This window comes from Homalodisca vitripennis, chromosome 7 (assembly GCF_021130785.1).
Source record: "Homalodisca vitripennis isolate AUS2020 chromosome 7, UT_GWSS_2.1, whole genome shotgun sequence".
Lineage (NCBI taxonomy): Eukaryota > Metazoa > Arthropoda > Insecta > Hemiptera > Cicadellidae > Homalodisca > Homalodisca vitripennis.
Window position 1 is genome coordinate 18,034,652 of NC_060213.1, and position 21,700 is coordinate 18,056,351.

At 34.3% G+C, this 21,700-nt stretch overlaps 1 protein-coding gene across 1 annotated transcript; it reads left to right on the top strand.

The window, feature by feature from the left end:
* Positions 1-19,581: 19,581 nt before the first annotated feature.
* LOC124366938 lies at positions 19,582-21,133 on the top strand. Its single transcript, XM_046823547.1, has one exon. The coding sequence runs from the start codon at positions 19,591-19,593 to the stop codon at positions 20,848-20,850; it is 1,260 nt and encodes a 419-aa protein (XP_046679503.1). The 5' UTR covers positions 19,582-19,590; the 3' UTR covers positions 20,851-21,133.
* Positions 21,134-21,700: the final 567 nt, after the last annotated feature.

Here is a 21,700-nt window from a genome sequence, read left to right on the forward strand (position 1 = left end):
TTGAAATAAATAAAAAAACTTATAAGAAATAAAAAGCAAATGTTTAAAATGTAAACTTAGTACAATTTCTATTTTAATTAAGACCTATTTATAAAATATCCTCTTAGGTTTAAAAATGATAAGTGCTCAACATTTTCAAATTCTAATAAATCCAAAAATGGGGAATTTTGTAAAAGTGTTTAACGTGGAAAATTTTAGAAAAATCAATTGTTTCTTTGTAATTTTTAGGGTTAGGAAAGATTCCCCGCCGTCCTTTCTCCATAAAGTATAAAACTTTTTATATATACGCAAAAATATAAATGTTTAACTATAAATAAACTATAATAATAAATAAACAAAAGCCACCATATTTTCTAGAAGCTTTACGACTCGTATATTATCGAATTTAAAAAAATACGAATCAGTTATATCAACAGTAAGTCATACAAAAGTTATACTAGTTTTAAATTTTCAAAGAAGTGGGTTGTTACAATTTAGTCCGAATATATTTAAGTACTGTGGATAGTTGACAGTTAGGAAATACATTTTGAAACGTATATTATAATTGCTTATTCGTTGAAAATTAAAACTTCCTGTTTCTAATCTTATCCAGAGAACATAGCCTATTATTCAAAATTGTAGCCTATGTTTTTTCATATTATTAAGTTTTAATTTGTGACCTTTTCATAAAATTTACATTGCTTTCAATTGTGTTCAAGCAAGGGAGAGTTCGAAAATCGTAATCAATGATAACTAACATGCCATATTTTGTAAACCTGTACTAATAATTTATTCCACTTACAAATTAAATATCCCAACTGTTAATCCCTATTGAGTTTTAACAGCGCCTTCGCGATGCGGCCAGACCGTACTGTTTGCAGGTAAGTCAGACTGGTAGTATTTTATATTCTGCAGGCGCCGCTCGGTCAAGAGAAACAACAACGGTGTCATGTCCACCGCTCTCTAGGCCAGTCACGTGATCGCTATTTTGCTATTGATTCCTGTCCGCCCGTCCGTCTTGATTCCCTCTTCTTCAGCAGCACTCGACAGGTGAAGCACGTACTCCTCTACCGTACTATTTCCACCTAAACGTTTCCAACAAAAAAGGGACAAGTTGTGACAATTTCAACGTTGTCATGTGGAAATCGTGTTTTTTATAGGTCAAATCGATGCGATGAGAGGATGTAGCGAATGAGTGAACATCAGTTTGAGAAATTCTATATGTCAAAGTGGAATTTGTATATTTAATTCCATACGAGAATCGGTAGCTAGAACATTCCTCGAGCTGTGAGAAGGCAAGATAGCTTTACAAGATCCATTTTAAATCTGGAGTGCCAAGGATGGTGATAAAAGCACAGCTGGAAGTTGAAGAAACCTCCACAAGAAATGCATTGCTGAATTGAGTTCAGTCATATGTTCAAAGTAAACTGCACGTAAAAGAATTATCGGGTAATCTAGGTGCAGTTCACAGCAGAAAGAGTGGTTGAGGACAGTTTGAAATGGAGGTGAACAAAGTAACGAACATTACAACTGTTGCGCCCTCTGATTGATAAAAACTATGCCACACAGAATATTATTGGTAGCCACGATCAAAGCTACATGAGTAGTGCACTTCATTTTCCATGTTAATCAGTACACGGAATTTAACTCATGTTGCCCCAATGGATTGGTACAGCGCTTCAGCCAAGGACGTAACCAGCGAGGGGGTCCAAGGGGTCCGGACCCCCTCACCGATATTTTCAATTATTTTTTTGTAAATTATTATTATTATTTAAATAATTAAGTATTACTGAACATAATACATAACATGTACTACTGAAAAATCGTTCTCAACAAAGAAACTGATGAGGAACTTTTTAAGGAACAAAATGGGGGGCCTTTATTCTCTGTCTACTACAAGACCCCCCACCAACAAAAATTCTTATAAAATTATAATCTTATTAATTCGTTTGAATAATGATAACAGCTTTATAAAATAGCCTATGCTGTTACAACTTATTGACAACATACTTTACAAATCAATCAAAAGTAAAACAATAAAATCTAGAACGACATTACTACCCTTTCAAGACGACAAACCGGAATTCATTTGTACAACAATATTTCAAATCAATTACAGAAAACTGTAAAAAACATACAAACAAATCTATCACGTACTAAACAAGTAATAAATTATCACAAATATTAGGAAATCCCAAAGACAAAAATTCGTTCGAAAATAAATCAGGAGATTAAATACAACGACTGTGAGAAATTGGATATTGGCCAAACAAAAAGGAACACAAGACACGATTCAAAAAACACATATAAAATATAGAGGAACTGAAAATCTGTTATTTCGAAACACTGTATTGAATCTGGACACATCATCTCTAATAAGAATTTACGATTATTAATAGAGGTTACAAACACAACACACTTGAATGCTTGAAAAACATTTTACATAAACAAAAATCAATAAAAAAATTATTAATAATGAATACTTATTCAATTCTACTCTCACCACAACTCATGAGAAAATTAAAATATAATTAGATATAAATATTTTATACTGGCTAACCATTTCTCCAAATCCTTTGCCATATGTAATTTTTGTACGTATTGTTTAGAAAAATGTAAATATTGATTCATTTGTGAAGTTGCCTGACGATGGAATCCTCGATTTCTCAAAAAATTAAATTAATATTGGAATAATGTGATATAATTCACTGTTAGTATTAAATTAAAATATTTCCAATGCTCCAAGAATCTCCATTCATGATATTGCAATACTTCATTAATTAGGTAAATTATTTATCAATAGGAGTTACAAATAGTCATCGTGCAGGCAAACAAAAATGAACAATTCCAGCCCTTTGTGTAATAGGTTTCGCTGACGCTCAACCAAGAGTATGGATTTCACGATTCAAATATAACTTGACTTGTAAAACAAGAATAAAATACCAATCTGATGATATAAACGAGTAAAGGAACATCTCCACTCACTGCCTGTACAAGTATAGTGTATAAGCGTACGTGTAGGAACGGCAACATAACCTAACCTAACTAAGCACTCCAACAAATTTGCCCGGTGTAATGGCAGTGGCGTCCTCGCTTCTACCGAATTAACGCCATCTTTGAGCTCAAAGTGTCGCAAATTGGCGCCAAATTAGATTTCGTTGCCGTGACACCTACACAGCGCCCTCGCTTTGTTTGTACCGCGCCCGATTTGGCAGCTAAAAGCTTCGGTCAGCCTCGACCGAGACAAGCGGAAGTGTTTCGTTTGCCACTTTAGCTTTTAGTGAACTTTATTACATCAGTTATATTTCACGCACCCAACAAACTATAGAAAAGTATTTACGTTATCAGTCTGTTAACCACCAGAAATTCAAACTACGACCTTTAAATATTTCTATCCGGAATTTCCAGAAAATTTTTTTTCTTTTGCGTGTTACTAGCAGGGACGTAGCCAGCGAGGGGGTCCAAAAAGCCCGGACCCCCCAAATTCGCAATTACTTTTTTAGTAAACGGTTATTATTTAAATAATTCAGTATTACTGGTATGTAGGCTACTGCTGAAAGATCGTTCTCAACATTGAAATGGGTCAGGAGCGTTTTAAGGAAAAATTGATAATGAGCGGTTGACTGCACTTACCTTACTTTCTGTCTCCTACTGGAAAATATCAGTTTCTCCAGAACAAGTAAGTACTAGATACGAAGGCTCAGAAGTCAAGAAGAATTTTACTTTTGTAAAAACTCTTTCACATATTATCATTTCTCAATGTGGATTTGTATGTTGTACGCGGTACTGTGTTTTGCAGACAGTAAAAACACCTTTTTGTAATTACATTAGGCTACTACATAAAGTCTAATATCAATTTCAATTATTAATCCTACACAGCCTACTAAAGCAGTCCCACCACAATTATGAATATCAATCGTCAATACAACCTAATCTGAGACGTAAAAACTTTTTGCAAAACACTATTTGAATGTTTCTGGGGAAGCCCCCAATTTCCCCATTTGCCTCCCACCCCCACCCCCTCAATTTTTGCTAGTTACGTTCTTGGTTAGTAGTAAACATTTTAATTCTAAAGCTTAAGCGTTAATGTTTGTAACAGCTTTACTCTTTAAGCGTTAATGTGTGAACCTTAGTATCAACGGACTAAATGCATTATAGAAAGTGTATTATCTCCTTTGTTTAAATTTTGTCATTTACAGTTGGTGATTTTATGAGTGTAGTAGGATTTCGTACATTTGACGTTATATGTTAAAAAGGGGGTCGTTGTCTTCAAATTTACCACAACTACTGTTTTTGGCTTTCCTTTTATTCGCCACCACTAACAATATTAGGTGTTCAACGCACTTTGAAATGTTCATTCCGGCTGTTTCCTTCCTCTAGGATGCTTGCAAGCCTTATCTTATCGCTTAGTGATAAAGATAACTAACCGTGTGCCCTGCGGCTAGTCCAGGCAGTGCTGCTCGAGGCACAACTATGTATATTTTGAGGTAGTTTGCCAGTGAGTGCGACAGTAAAGAACAGGCAGTGCGGTTTGTACAATTAATTGAGAGATATTTTGTACAACTCGAGATCGTGTGCAAATAACCATGAAATGTTATTGCGGCCCCATAATACTGAAAATAGTTGGCCGTGTACAAAACTCGAGTGTCGCGGGTACATACCTGTGCGAGCGGATAAAGTTTTGGTTCTCGTTTAGAGTAAAATATGACAATTTTATTCATATTTTGTTGGAGCAAGAAGTACACGTTTGTGAAGACGACCTATACGTGAGCCACAAAACAGTTGCTGATTGGAATGTGTGGATGATGGGGTTAGGTTAGGTAAGTTAGGTAAGGTTATGTACGTTAAAAGTTTGTTTTTGACAATGGAAGGATTGTGAAGGAAACGGGATTTTTCCGGACATTTGCCATCGTTCATTGGTACAAAAAATCGGTAACACTACGTTTCGGGATCTGCAACCTGATCTCTTCTTCAGGTAAATAACTAACCTTACTCATAATTACAAACTAGGTTCTTCACTGATTCGAAAAAATCCACTAAAAACACAACACTAATTATTAAAACCAAACCACAGAATACAGGTCACAATAGGTCTGAATTCACCGACCAACCATTTACGACTTTGTAAATAACGTTTGCAGATCTCGAAACGTAGTGTTGCTGATTTTTTTGTACCACTGAATGACGGCAAATGTCCATAAAATCCTGTTTCCTTCAGGCACGTTAGTTTGGGTACGTTAAGTTAGGTTACCTAACCATAAATATTGTTAATTGTGGTGAATAAACGGAAACCCAAAAACAGTAATGGGGGCGAATTAATGGGAAAATGTCAAAAAAGCTGTGTTTCCGACTTTTGTGTGGTCATCGCAAAATTAAACGTCTATAAGGATGACATCCAAGTCTTTAAATCGTCATCGTTTGTGAGACCATCCGGGAATTTATTTCTCACGTAAATGTTATCATTTAACAATATCCTATTTGTATATTTGATATAAAACGCCCCCCAAAATTTGTACTAAGGTGTTATACAATATCTTAAGGTGTTAGGTCATCTCATTGTAATTTTTCACAAATCAGGTTCAATTATTATTTTAAATAGGACTAAGAGGTGGGGACACGTTTCATTATGATTCACCAAAAATAAATTTTCCCTTTTACAGCTTAGATTATTGTAAAAGTTATTTGCCAGTTAAAAATCTTCAACTATAACCGTAAATTTTCCTGAAGTTGTGTGTATTTACGCTTACGATTAGAATGCTAGGCCTAATTGTTATGTGCTCCATATCAGCACTAGTTATTTATTTTATTAATATATTATTATTTATATTATTATTAATTTCATTAACAATTCAATGGCCTACAACGTTGTTTTGATTATTTTGTGATAAACGGATATTCTTCAAGAATAATTACAACATGTACGAAAAAGTTTTTATTCTGCATTAGCATCGCTAATAACATTTCCACTATAAACGTACCTCCATAAGAATTTATATATGCACAAGATATGAGCTGAATATAAATTTTAAACTTTCAAATTAGCTTTAATAAACAATTATAGTTTTAACAATCGAAACTACTTTTACGGATTTATGTTTGAATTCTATTATTATTATTTGTCATTTTTGTATTATGATGGAATATTTGACCTTCTCATCCAACAGCGCTTGTACTAACCAAGTGCAACTTTACGTGGTCAATTATCACCCGCAATTAAAACACAGTAACGGTTTGGGAAAGTCTGTATAAGAACTTTGTGTTTGTAAGATTAGATAAAGCAGCTAACATATGTGGTCAAATCTTAATAGATATAGTCTGGGGCTCAGCATCTCAGGCGCTGTTGAAAAGAGTGTTTATGTTGCAGAAACGTGCGGTTCGGTTGATAGCTCAAGACTCAAGATGAGAAGTTCATGTAGAAACGTATTTTCGTATTTAAGGATAGTGACATTTCCTGATTTGTACATTTATGAATTTTCCAAATCTAAAATCAAAAATACTAATGAAATTCATACGCACAACACTAGAGCTGGCATTAATTTACGTCAGACTCCTCATCGTTCAGCCTTAGCTAGAAATTTACCGCACAATGCTGGAGCGAGGTTCTTCTCTTGTTTGCCCCGAAATATAAAAAACGGACCCATAGAAACAAGATTTAAGAGTGAACTGAAGGAGTTCTTGATCGGTGGGGAGTTTTACTCGGTTGGGTAATTCTTTTATACTAGTTTAGAGATTTGGAGTGTTTTTGTTGTCTGAATTCTTTTGTTGCTTTATTTCATCCTTTGTTGTAACTTCGATTTTATATTTGACTTCAGATTTTTTTAAATCTATTTGTTCTAGATATTTTAAGAATTTTAAAATTTTAAGTACAATACTGTTGTATGTAAAATAGATTAGTTAATAGATATATTTATTTAGTGGTATATATATATATATATATATATATATATATATATATATATATATATATATATATATATATATATATATTTATACCACTGACTTTGTCATACACCATTATGTGTCAGTACGACAATAAAGTACAGTAAAAAAATAATAGTTTTACTCTCTTAGGCGGTTTACATCCACCTCCTATAAAAATCCACGAGAAAATAATTGTGCATGCGAAAGTCTTGAGTAGCCTATTGAGTATTATCCCTGCATACAGAAGGAGTGTGATCCTGGTATTACGATAGCTGTACGAGCGAGCGCGGGGCTGCGCGCGGCTGCGGAAGCCACGGTGAGCGGATTGGCGACAACGAGGGACGGCGCTCCTCTCCCCTGGGCCGTTATTATAGTGTCAGGCCCCAATACTGGGATAATCTCCGGTTTCACGAAATCAAGTTGGCCGGGGATTCAATAGTCAATAGGCTTAGCCTCTCCATCTACATTTCATTATATTCATGTCTCGCGACAGCTGATTTACTCGCTACCCGAGTTCTGTCCTTGCCCACGCAATAGATGTCGCAGGATAGTGCAAGGACGTAGCCAGCGAGGGGGCCAAGGGGTCCGGACCCCCCAAATTTTCAATTCCTTCCACACTTGAAGGAAAATATGGTTATTTTTATTTACCCTTAAATTTTTATTGCCACATACAAATCAGGGGCCTTCACTAATAACAACACACTTGTTCCAAGGGCGTAGCCAGAAAGGGGTCCGGACCCCCCAATTTTCAATTACTTTTTCAGTAAACGATTATTATTATTTAAATAATTCAGTATTACTGACATGTACTGCTGAAATATCGTTCTCAACAAAGAAACGGGTCAAGAACTTTTTAAGGAACAAATTGGGGCCTTACTCTCTGTCCACTACGCAAAAATATCAGTTGTCTGCCCCCCCCCAAAAAAAAACCCCTGGCTACCTTCGATTATGTATCAGTCTATGAGAAGATATTGCACCCAATGCTAAAATCTGTTCCACTTGAAACATTGCGGTTCATTAGAAACGATGATAAATATATTACAGAAATCTATTAAACACACATTGTATTGAGCAATTCATAACAATTATGTAATTATTATAAGATTAAAATGGGTTGTATCTCTGATCAAATATTTAGTATAGTGGCGCTATCTACCTATGGTTTATAGAATAAAACTATCTTAACTAATTTCTGCTCCACAATACCCATGTGGCTGCTAGGTCTATACTCTGGAAAGCCAAAGGTTCAGTTAATTACAATAAAATTATGCGGGATTTATATAAATTGGTGCGATAAACTTTTTTGGCGTATTGTATAAGTAAAACATTTTTGCTATATTTTATCTAAAAATTGTTCTTTCTGAGCTAGAGTCCAGCCATCCTGTAGTCGAGAGCGATTCCCTGAGAATCAGGAATTGGGACTATCCCGACCTACGAACCGGTCTGCATTACATACATAAGGCCACTAGTGAGGGACGCTACCTTAGCACCCCTGGATAAATACTTCCCTGGTCTCTGACGTCACGCCTGGGGGCTGATTATTCAGCACATGGACTAGCTCCAGTCGCTTGAGTAGAACCCCAAGATTCACGATGGTGCTTATTCAATGATGGGCACTGTAAATGTGCTGAATTAGCACCCCCCAATATCGTAGGGGTACTTATTCAAGCTTGGTGACGGTGAAGGTGCTGATTTATTAACCCCCGAGTTCACGGGGTTGCTTATTCAAGCACTGGCACAGTCAAGGCGCTGAATTAGCACCCCCCATTTTCGTGGACGTGCTTATTCAAGGATGGTCACGACCAAAGCGCTGAATTAGCAAACAAAATATCGTAGGGGTACTTATTCAAGCTTGGTGACGGTATAGGTGCTGATCTATTAACCCCCGAGTTCACGGGGTTGCTTATTCAAGCACTGGCACGGTCAAGGCGCTGAATTAGCACCCCCAATATCGTAGGTGTACTTATTCAAGCTTGGTGACGGTGAAGATGCTGATTTATTAACCCCCGAGTTCACGGGGTTGCTTATTCAAGCACTGGCATTGTCAAGTTGCTGATTTAGTAAGCAACCAAAATATCGCGGAGCTGCTTATTCAAGCAGCGGAATGGTCAAGTTGCTGAATTAGCACCTCCTGATTTCGTGGGGGCGCATATTCAAGCATGGCCACAGTCAAAGTGCTGAATTAGCACTCCCAGTTATCTCATATATTTAAGGCTAATGATTTATTGTTCCAGTAGATCAACCAAAGTGTTGAACACCTACGTGTCAAAGGATAACTAGAGGTTTTCGGGTATTTTCATCGTTAATGATACAACAAAAAGCATTGGGCTTCGAGGGTTAGAAACTTCGTGTAACTGTAATCATGGAAGCAATGTTGCATCTACATAGTGAAACAAGAGAGGTGAACGTTTAAAAAAATTATAAACAACCGTATTCTATTTCTGGAATTAGATGTATTTTATAATTATTTGTATTTATTTAAAAAATTATAGTTTTAAAAGCCTTCATGCTATTCATAGGCTATTTCTTCCATTTTGATTTTAGTTGTTTATTTATGATTAATTTATATATTTAAAGGGCATTGAAAATATGAATTCGTATATGTAAAAACATTATAAGTTCAAAACGAGTTAAATTGCATAATAATGTTTATACATATGTATGTTTTACGGAATGCTATACGGACGAATTTAATACACGGAGTAAAAAAAAAGTAAAAACTCCATGTAAAAATCAATTTCCATATTTAATTTCACTGACCTCTAAAACGTGTCTGTTTTAAACAGCGCCTTCGCGATGCGGCCAGACCGTACTGTTTGCAGGTAAGTCAGACTGGTAGTATTTTATATTCTGCAGGCGCCGCTCGGTCAAGAGAAACAACAACGGTGTCATGTCCACCGCTCTCTAGGCCAGTCACGTGATCGCTATTTTGCTATTGATTCCTGTCCGCCCGTCCGTCTTGATTCCCTCTTCTTCAGCAGCACTCGACAGGAGAAGCACGTACTCCTCTACCGTACTATTTCCACCTAAACGTTTCCAACAAAAAAGGGACGAGTTGTGACAATTTCAATGTTGCTGTGAGGAAATCGTACTTTTTTAAATAGGCTTAATCGGTGCATGAGAAGTAAAATGTCTGCGTGTGTATTGTCAAAGGGAAATTAACATAAAAACCTATATTACAGTGAATATTAGATCCTCTCATAATATCTCAGAATCTTATTGAAAAAATTATATGCTTGAATGTATCAAATTATTATTAGTATTCTTTGTTTAAATGTAGTTGACGATTGATGATTTGAAAGGGTAATATGGTTTTGGACATTTGCCATCGATATGATACAAAAAGTATAAAACTACGTTTCGAGGGTTTAAATCTGCCCTCTTCTTCAGGTGCGAAAACTCTAATACGTAAAAAATTAAAAATGGTGACAGTGGACTGCCTCTCAAAGGTTTCAGTTATAGGCTACATCACTGGTTCACCTACATCATGACATCCAGACAAGAATAAACCTAAGCAATGTCATTGAAGCTTAGAGCGTAAACACGTCAAACACGCAGGAGCGAAGGTGGATCGATGTCGGCATTTCCTGTGGTATCGCGGCACGTCACATGTAACAAAGAGAACAGGAAGGCAATGTTCGAGACGGGGAGGGGTTGAGGTTAGGCCATTTGGCTACGAATATTAAAAACTAGGTAAGATTTTTAACAATCAAAGAAACCTCAACCGTTAAAATTCGTACACACATCATTACGAAGTCAAGGACCAAAAAATATAAGGCTGTCGGTTTGCAGCCAATTTGATCGTAGCATAATGAGATGTGTCTCATTTTAAAGATATTATAGTTAATATGCATCCAACCGCTTTTAGTGTTTTTAGCGATTCTTGGAATCTGGAGTCAGATTTCAGATGCTGCACGTAAGAGGAAAGTAAACTGGAGCTAAACTCGACATCTGCATTAAATCAACTCTTCCCACCATAACTGTGTTAGAATCGATCTACTTTCGAATAAATTTTACGTAACTGTATAAACATTTTTCTAAAATACATAACTAAATATTTTTATGTGGTAGCAGTACTACTACTTTTAATCTGTGATTAATTAAACAAGAGTACAGTGTTGATCAGACAGAGCTAGTTCACAACGGGCTTCAGGGCAAGCAACACCAGAAACAACACAACACAACACAACAGAGAGCTATATAGGTAACTTATTGTTGAGGAGTAGCCTACCGATGGCCGAGCGGTCTAAAACGTTGGACTTTGAGTCTGAGTTAGAGATAACGCAGGTTCGAATCCTTTCTGTGACCCTTTCACTTTTTATCAGTACCATCGACCTAGTACTGTATCGACTCTCCACCTTATTCTGTTTGATAAGATCCTCGCACAGGCCAGTGGCCCATGAGGACGGGCAGAAAAGAAGGCATAAAAAGGGATCGGCTTCTCCTTAAAAAAATTAAAAAAAACTTATAAACATTAATTTAGGACTACAATTCGAAGAATCATAACTGGCAGTAGAATATATTATTATATAACTTTGTATTTTTTGAACACAAAATGTACTTTAAAAAATTGTACACTGTTATTATTCTACCGCTATGAAGTAACCAATGATAGTATATGGGAACCAATTTAAAGTTAAGTATTTTGTAAATCCAAAATTTTACACGACTTTATAGCCTATTTATAGTTTAACAACAGTTAAACTACGTTACATTTTATAAACTAATACTGGAGATAGTGGTGGCGCATTCTAGAGGTGATAACGAAAACTACCTAGGAACCACAAGCGGCTCTGACTACAGCTAGCGCTTCTGTCAGTTAAGGCAGTGAATTATTGTTATATAAAAACACCAAAGCAAACCACAGGTTGCGCTATCTCTCAAGCCCATGTAGGAAAGAAATCAGACCAAAGTATTGCGTCATTGTTTGATGTTTCGAAAACTCGATTCATTTTTTTCGAGTGTTGCAGTTTCACGTGAAATATTTATTCCACTTCAAAACAGCTTCTAAAAATAAACTATTAGTATGCAGTAGTGAATCAACTTATCGCAAGATTACATTTCTGGAATAGTCTTGAGTTTTAAACAATGGAGGGATGTAGGCCTAATACAAAGAAGCCAAACTATTTACTGGAGTTATTAGTTTTTGATATTCCATAATCAAAACTTAAATTTGATAAGTATATTATATTTGAGTCTTTTTAATAGACGACTGTATTTGGTTAAATATTTAAAAACATTGGTATTTATTTGTTGATTTTTTTATATCTTTTTTTCATCTTTTTCCGAATGTTTTGCTGTAACCTGTATGACAATATTTACATAATGAACTTGCCAAATGATTGAGAACAGTGGTTTATCATTATATAGTTTGCTGAATTTTAATGCATTTCGATACTGATGTATGGTTTATAAAGTATAACTATAAACATATATTTTATTTCACATCATTTTCGTTGTTGACATTCTTTGAAAATAAACAGTTTCTATTTTTATGGTCATTTAATGGTATAATAAGTTAACTTCAGTTGGCGACGAGGTTTCAGTTATTTATAATCTGCTCGACATAAAATGCTAAACAAACGCCAGAGTGATTTGAAAGAAGCGCGGGAGAAATTAAGGACAGATGATTGTCAACTTCTGATGTTCCATTGTGAACAATTCGATCCGGAAAAGATGTGCGGTGACGTTTCGCTTATTAAATTCTTTTACTGGTCTCTCACCATCCCTAATAATACATGTCACAAAAATATTACTGTTCATAAATTATTTAATGTCTTAGAAACCCTCATTAATATAAATGTAAGCCCAATTCTGTCATTGATTTCTCTTTTGAGAGACACTGTCATATAATTATTATAAGATTAAAATAGTTGCTGTTGCTTAATTTTAAGTTTTACGGTACTTTGGTGTTATAATCCGGAGGCCAATATGTGTGCTAGGTTAGTTATTCACCAGAAGAAGAGATCAGATTGCAGGTCCCGAAACGTAGTGTTACTAATTTTTCTGTATCACTGAACAATGGCAAATGTCCGGAAAATCCTGTTTCCTGCATCTAATACTTGTTATTACGCGATATAAGTAGGTTTAGATTAGGTTATCATAAATATTTTACTAACAGTAACGAAGTTAAAGTTAACCATTTTTGAAAGGGTTTATCTTACCAAGGACCTAAAAACTATATTACTAGAGACTTCATTTGTCTTACTGTGAAATTTACATGTCATTAGGACGATCGGTTCTTGTTTTTTGGAAGACATAGTGGCATCCTTGCCGACATCGCTTCCTTTTTGGAGGCAGAAAACAAGAACCGATCATCATAGTGACTTGTAATTTTCACAGTAAGTTAAATAAAGTATGTTCTTTCTAACAATGCACTTGTTGTAGGTCTTTAGTAAGAAAAACTTCCAAAAATAGTGGCCTCCAGATAATACCAAAGTACCAATAACTGTTTTATGATAGGAATAACTGATCCTTTGACTAGAGAAAAACTACTCTAAAGGGACTACAAATCGTTAACTGAGTTTTGAAGTTAACAAAAACACTATTGTGCATCAAGTGAATTACTGATTAATGAAAGTCAAATGGAACAAGACAAGAACGTAGCCAGGAAAACATTTTTTGGGGGGTTCCAGACAACTGATAGTCCCGTAGTAGACAGAGAGTTAGGCCCCAACTTGTTCCTTAAAAAGTTCTTGACCCGTATCTATGTTGAGAACGATCTTTCAGCAGTACACGTCAGTAATACTGAATTATTTAAATAATAATAATTGTTTACTAAAAATGTAATTGAAAATTTGGGGAGGAGTCCAGACCCCTTGGACCCCTTTGCTGGCTACGTCCTTGGCACAAGAGTGTGTGCTATTAGCGAAGGCTCCTGATTTGTGTGTGGTGGTAAACACTTAAATGCAAATAAAAAGCCTATTTTCTTTCATGTGGAAGAAAGAGTTACATTACAAGAATTTATAAAATGAAAACGTTCTTTGAGACAATTGTCGGAAAATCTACTGAATCTTGCCAGAACTTGTCTACAGGAGGTATTCGAGACATCCTCTCTATTAATAACAGGGCACATCACTCCAACATGTTAGTTACGAAAGGTACTCATTAATGAATACCCAGCCTCTACGCAACTTGTTATCTAAAATATGGATGTTGTCAATTTGAGCTTTTCAGAGCAATCATCTATGTTCCTGACGAATAGCACAGTGGGAACATACAAGTAACGTAATAGCGACCAATCACTATGTAAGCTTATATTAACACCATTTATATATCTAGATGTAACAAGATTCACTCATGTGCATTCAAGTAATAATAATGTTTTATTTTCTCAAATATATTTATACATGTTTTTTAAGCATTAATTACTTAGAAACCAAGTCTGACCTAAAGAATAAAATTATATATATTTATATAAATACTTATATATAAAACATAAATTAAATCATCTAATAGTTGTAGACAAGAAAATGAGTAAAGAATTCAATTCATTACTAATTCTACAATTAAATATCAATACATACAGTACATAATCTGAGAAAATTTATGGCCTCTAAGGCTAAGCCTGTTTAGTGGTTCCATCATCTATATATATAAAAATGAAACTGTTCGTGTGTAACAGCATCACTCACAAACGGCTGGACGGATTCGCCTAATTTTTTTTTTTTAATTTGTTCGTCTTGATCTGTAGAAGGTTATAGGATACTTTTTATCCCTTTCCCGATTCAGGATTCCGCCCCACTGGTTACAGAAATACCCGTAAGAAATGCATTGCAGCAAACATATGTTATTAAGTGAAAGAGTCTTTTCAAATTTTTAATCAGCTGTTCTTTGTAAACATATATAGTTTTAAAGCATAGAGTAAGCTTAAGAGAAACGACAAATTTTGTTTAAACTGTTTCTGCAATCACTGTTAAACATAGACTTTACTATCCAGATAATACAATTCAAATTTGACGTAAAAATTCACCTTTAACTGCAATATTTATTTAATATAAACCATGCTCATGCTTGATAAGAAGAGCAATGCAGATATCATAATTACTATCTTACGTTGGCTACAAATATAAAGAATGTTATAAAATCAACCTTAGTTGTTTTTTTTTGACAGAAGTATGGTTCTCAAAACTCCGTGTGTACATATTCTCTCGATCGAGACAACAAAGCAAGCTCAATCGTGGCATCGGAGATATAACTAATTTAATCTAAAATTTATTATAGTAAAAAAAAAAATTTACTAAGTAATATAAGGACTTCGGTTCTTAAGATTTGCGTGCGAAGCCGTGGGTAACTTATTGAAATGCGCAGCGAAGCGCGCCGGGTCCGCTAGTTAGTAATAAAATGTTTAATGTGCGATCAGACAAAAATTTTACTTTTTTATAAAGCGGTCTAAAACTATATATATATATTATAATGTAAAACATAAAATAATAATAATAATAAAATAAATTTTCTTTGCTGTGCTACTGTTTTAGTTCACATTACCTTTAAAAATAATTTTATAAATTAAAATAATTATCAATAATTAATTATACAATATACCGGGTGTTCCACGAAGAGGTTTAAATGTTTGATTTTATATTACTTGCCCATTTATGCACTGAACATTTTCAAACTCTACAAAATTCATTAAATAGGATTTAAAAATATTATGTGAAAATTTCAGCTCTCTAACAATTGTTGAAACAAAATGGTGACATTTTGAAAAACTAGACATTAAAAACAATAAAAAACAGTAATTTTGGTTTTGTAAATTTATTTATTGTCATATTCTAGAGAAATAAAGCTTTTCAATCTGAAAATTTGAACACAGCTTATTAGATAACCTACAATTACAGTCCACAATTATTCAAACTGTAATCCATCCACAGCGACACACTGATAACAGCGCTTAACAAATGAATCGTAAGCTCTTATAAAGAAATTTCTTAAAAGACATTTCAGACAGTACAATGACTGGGAATAGGTATGGACAGGTTTTAAATGAACAAGTCCTGCCTCATTCTATGGTTCCAGAAAGATCAAGCAATCTTCCAACAAGATGGTACTACTAAATGACAACCTTCATGGCCGTTGGATTGGTCTTGAAAGTGATTTTTAGATTGATCCCCTCGATCCCCAGATTTAACTGTGTGTGATTTCTTTTCTATGGGATTACTTAAAGAAACAAGTTTATACTCGTAGCTTCAATAATGATGAAATAAAACAATCAATTGAAGAGGAACTTCTACAGATACCGCAGAATTTCTTTGTAAGAGCTTACGATTCATTTGTTAAGTGCTGTTATCAGTGTGTCTCAACTCTTGCACACGCCATATTATTAATAGCATTCGGCTCATCTCATATGTTATGTCATCCAAAAACAAGCAATAGATAGTCAGTTGGGTGACAGGAATGGTGTTACTTATATAAGAGGATACATTGTTTCACCTAAGTAAAAAATTTCTTTGCAAGAGCGTACTATTCATTTGTTAATCACTGTTATCAGTGTGTCGCTGTGGATGGATTACAGTTTGAATAATTGTGGACTGTAATTGTAGGTTATTCAATAAGCTATGTTCAAATTTTCTGATTCAAAAGCTTTATTTCTGTAGAATATGGACAATAAATAATTTTACAAAACCAAAAATACTTTTTTTATTGTTTTTAAAGTATAGTTTTTCAAAATGACACCATTTTGTTTCAACAATTGCTAGAGAGCAGAAATTTTCACAAAATATTTTTAAAACCTTTTTAATGAATTGTGTAGAGTTTAGAAAATGTTCAGTGCATAAATGGGCAAGTAATATAAAATCAAACGTTTAAACCTCTTCGTGGAACACACGGTATACAAAAGTGTACAATCATTATTGCTGAATGAGCAGAATTTGTTCAACATCAGTTTCAAGCAACTATTTTTTTAACTTCACAAGGAATATTTTCCTACTAGGTGAAGTTTTTTTTTCGTTTTCTGGCAATTTATTAAAAATTCTAGGTGCTATAAAGTTAAAAGTTCTTGAAAAAAATTTTAGTTTGGCTTAGGAACTGTATAGAGGTTGAAATTTCTAAGCCGTAGCTTATAAGTATACTTGTTCTGGGGAAGATTTCCACTTTTATCATAAAACATTCTCAGAATTTTGAACAAGTGCACAGTCTTCACTTGCATAATTTAAAATCTACAGCTCATTTTATTCGGGATATACAGTGGGCAAACAGACAGACAGAAAATCATACATAAAAGTAATTTTTCATCCCCTCAGCAAACAAAAAAGAAATTTTGTAACCCTTCTAAGTAATAGGCTTCAGTAATAATCAGCCGAAGTCCATGGTTGTATGGTTACCCATAAGTCCAATGTAGTAATATTCGCTAATGCTCAGCCAAATCCCATGGAGTGACATGCACCATCATTGAATTCAGTGTTGCATTTATATAAATGAAACTTCATGCAAACTTCCTAGTCCATACATCAGTTCATTTTCTAATATCGTGCGGACAAACAGACAGATTTTTTTCCAGTCCCTCCAGTGATAGGCTTCGCTAATGTTCAGCGAATACTTCTTATACCTTATCAATCACCTTGTCAATCCTGATCAATCACCTTATCAATACCTTGTCAAATACCTTATCATACATTTTTCTCTGGTAACACTACAGGTTGAAGCAGCCTGCATTTATCACAAGTTACATTTTGCAAGTCACTAATGCATTAAAAAGTATTACTATATTGAAGGAACTTCATTAAGTGAGATCAGCAAGGTGTAGCTTTATTTAAAACTTCTTTGTATAGAAGCCAAATGAAGAGTATTGACAATAAATTATTTGCAATCAATCGTCGCAGGATATTTGCATTAATGATAAGAAATACTATGCATCAAAATTCTGGAACAAGTAGAAAAGACATCAAATCTCTTTTAGAACTTTTCATATTTTAATATTGTTTGCAACTCAAATTAAAATAATTACACACATGTCTCAAAATCCAATGTATTACTGTTGATAAAAAATAATTCTGTGAATTAAGAATCATTTATAAAACCTTAAAGAATGAAAAGTAGCCTTACGCGTCCAAACCTTATTGTTATTTTTAACTAATTAGACATACCTATCTATCCTCAATATTGTCAACCACCTACTCTGAAACTGCTGAAATTTTCAATATTAATATTAATAATCTCACCCGAGGATTTCATGGATTTACAATTAGCCCTCTATCTGCTAAAATATTGGGTGAGGGGAACTGAAAAATGGTAATTAGATGGTGTTTTTAAAAGGTTTTTTTAACAATAACCCCTTTGTTTGGCAGATTATTTAAAAAAATGTTTAGATAATAAAAAGAATACTGAAACTTAGAATAGTTACGAAATCCATCAAAATAATCCTCAATTGGCCTTATTACATATTTCAAGAGAAGATTTGAAAATTATCAACTGTTCAAAAGTGACAATGGCTGTAGGACTTTCAAAACAATCAGTATATATGGCTGCATACCAATATTTATCTACAACATATTAATCAAACATCAGAAACCAATATTGAAAAGTCCATCTTAGTACATGTTTTGTTTTTTGTGGTAAAAGTATTTAGGAAATCAGTTTTGATGAATAGAGCTATGTTAGCACCCATACTATCATACAGAAATGGGACTTGGGCACTTCAAAAGCAAGAAGGTCAATGAATAGAGACTGTAGAAATGAAATTTGAAGAAGAACAAAAGATTGCACAAGATAGACCGCGTAAGAAATGAAGATGTAAGGGCTGAATTGAAAATATTCTTATTGAAGGACAGAATATATCAACACAAATTGAAATGGAAACAACACATCGAAAGAATAAACAAAGGGAGATTGGTTAAAGAAGTAAACTAGGAAAAAATCATGTTGGCAGACCCAGGAAAAGATGGCTAGAATGATGATGGAACTGCAATCTTATCCTTGAAGCAGCTTATTTTTAACAAACAAATTTGTTCACACTAATGCTGTAAACAAAACATTAATCTTTTGTCTGCGGTTAGAAGCCTGACCATTAATTGTTCAGTTAAACCAGGAATTTACATACAAGATAGTATGTCTGATTGTGCTTGTAACTGTATTTCATTTTTAATTTGTAGATTAAAAACAACAATTAAAAGCTTTAGTCCTGTGACTAAATTATCTTTAATAGAATATTTACATAATATTTATAATCACAAATAATATTCTAACTGCTATCATTTTCATGTACCTAATCAATGTCCTGATGGTCAATAAGATATCAAGAATAAAAGGCATAAATTTGTGACCGTATGAAAATATGTATCAATCGTAATTTGCAAACGAGGTTGGGGCGGACTAATAGAAAAGTAATAGTAATTCAGAACATGAATGTTCAGTTTATTTACTCAAATTTTAGGGGTAAAAAATCAATATTTTATCATAAAATTCTTGTTTTAGTCATACTCAACATAATTTCCACTTTTGGCTCCATCTCATAAAGGGTTTACCTCTGTGTTACAAAGTGACAAGTACCAACCTTGACACAAAAATTATGATTTGTCACCAACACTTAAATGTTAAAAAATAATCATCTGCTACAGAAGTTTATATTTGTACTAGAAGTAACAATAGTTTGATAGAAGCAAATCAGTGGCACTGTTATCTAAACTATAGATAAAGTTTTGTAATAAGTTCCTTTCACTATAATCACTGCCTATCTCTCAAGTAGCAGAAGCCATGATAAGCCAGTCTTTGTTCAGTAGTGAGTGGTTCAAAATGCCTTCAATTGAATTCTTCAAAAGTAATATACTACCTCAGGCAATTGCTTCTGGAAGTTTTGGAAAGAACGCTGAATTAGTGCAGATTCTGGAAGATTCAACTGAAGCACAGGATCAGTTTGCATCGTCTGTTCTCTTCGCGGAGATAGAAGTAAGGGTCGGTGCGAGCAAACAGAGGTTTTCGTTAGTTTGCAAATTCCAGTGTGAAAATGCCCAGAGGAGAGAGAGGTTCAGAACTGATTTCCAGTTCTGGAACGAAGTTTTAGTGTATCAAGATATAGTGCCCATGTTTCCGATCAATGTGTTGGACATCCTGCCACAGTTTTATTTCGGAGTGTCGACTCTCATGGAGGCGCCAGAAAACGATGTGGTAATTCTAGAAAATCTTATCCCGAGTGGTTACAGACTGACAAAAGAGAGGGTATTTCTGGATTACGATCACTGCGCGTTGGTTTTTAGAAAACTTGCTGAATTCCACGCAGCTAGTCTTCTTGTGAAATCAAAATACCAGTTGAAGTTCGCTAACAAAATCAATGAACTGAAGGAAACGAGATGGTACATAAGAGCCAAAGAGATAAACAACCGTTACTATGGAGAAAATGCGAAAAGAGGAATTATTCCCCTCGTGAAAAGTGGTAAACATCCAGTAATTTTGAATCACTTCATGGAGAAATTATCCGATGTGTTTGGCATAATGAATGATATCTTTCAAGTGAACGAAATGAGTGTTTTGTGCCATGGCGATTTCTGCAGGAACAACATGGTTTTCAAATATGAGGAAGATCACCCGGTGGATGTCAAATTCTTTGATTTAGCGACCGCTCGCTACAGCTCACCCATCGTAGACATCTCCTTCTTCCTTTTCCTGAACATGAGCTTGGAGGTGCGAAGGAAACACTTCAAGGATGAACTATTCAAGGTCTACGCCGATACACTTCAACAGGTCGCTGGAACTCTTGCACCTTCTCTCCAGGATCTCTGGAAGGAATTCCAGCAGAAGGCCATCTACGGATACATCTTGGCTTCGTTCTTCCTGCCCATAATGCTGGATGACACCCCTATCAATCTTGACGCTCAGGTGGACGAGTCTGAGGAGGAAAAGATCGAGAGAAGTGTGACCAGAGGTGGAGAAAAAGTTACGAAGGTTCTCTCCGAAATTGTGACAGATCTAGTTAACTGGGGCTGTCTAGCATTTGATACTCAGGAATGCCAGAAGTAAAGTGAAAGTGAGTTTAGTGTTCATTCACACATTTTTTTAAATATTTTCAACCAAACAAACAGCTAGCTGGTTTTACTATTTTAATCCAAGTCATTCAGTTATCTTATTTAAAATGTTCACTAAATATTTAACCTATGAATACGCAATAATTATTCTAATCAATTGGTTTTATTATTCCTCTTGTTGTAAATATTTAAAAATATATATGAATGTAAAAATAATTTATAGTATATATTTAAGCTCATAAATTATTAAAATGCAAATAAATGTATAAAGAAATAAATATACCAAAATGTTATTGACTTAATACCCAACTATTAAAGCTGAAATAATTATTTCGAACATAAAAATATTTAAACTTTTGTTTGATTATAAAAAAAAATAAAAAAGCATTAAGGTATGTTCACTATAACTTTAAAATTAGATATATTCCATTAAATTACAATAAAAAAAGAGAGTAAAAGTGTTTGTGGTTAACATTGTTCGTAAGGGGATGACTCAAGGTCATTTCACGACAGCTACTTTTGAGTAAACAGATGAGATGAACAAAGGAATTAATTTATTGCAATAAACTCCTGCCTCTATGCTGTTAGATTACAATCCATTAATGGTAAATTTCTTAATAGAAACAATACTTATTCCTGCAGTTTTTAAGTAAGGAACTTTTTTATGACAGAGTTTACAGGCACTGGTGTATCAAATTGATAAAATATAATTATGTTTGTTTCGTGTTCTTAATTGTCTATTATTTTCAGAATTATAACAGTATTTTACCTACACCAATGACAGTAATACAGTTTTGGCACAGATTGAGCACTTGGTTTGGGAACTGTATTAATTATTTTCGGTG

Bases quoted from the DNA above. Each gene is read 5' to 3' on its own strand.
- LOC124366938 (XM_046823547.1), top strand. From the start codon at position 19,591: ATGATAAGCCAGTCTTTGTTCAGTAGTGAGTGGTTCAAAATGCCTTCA.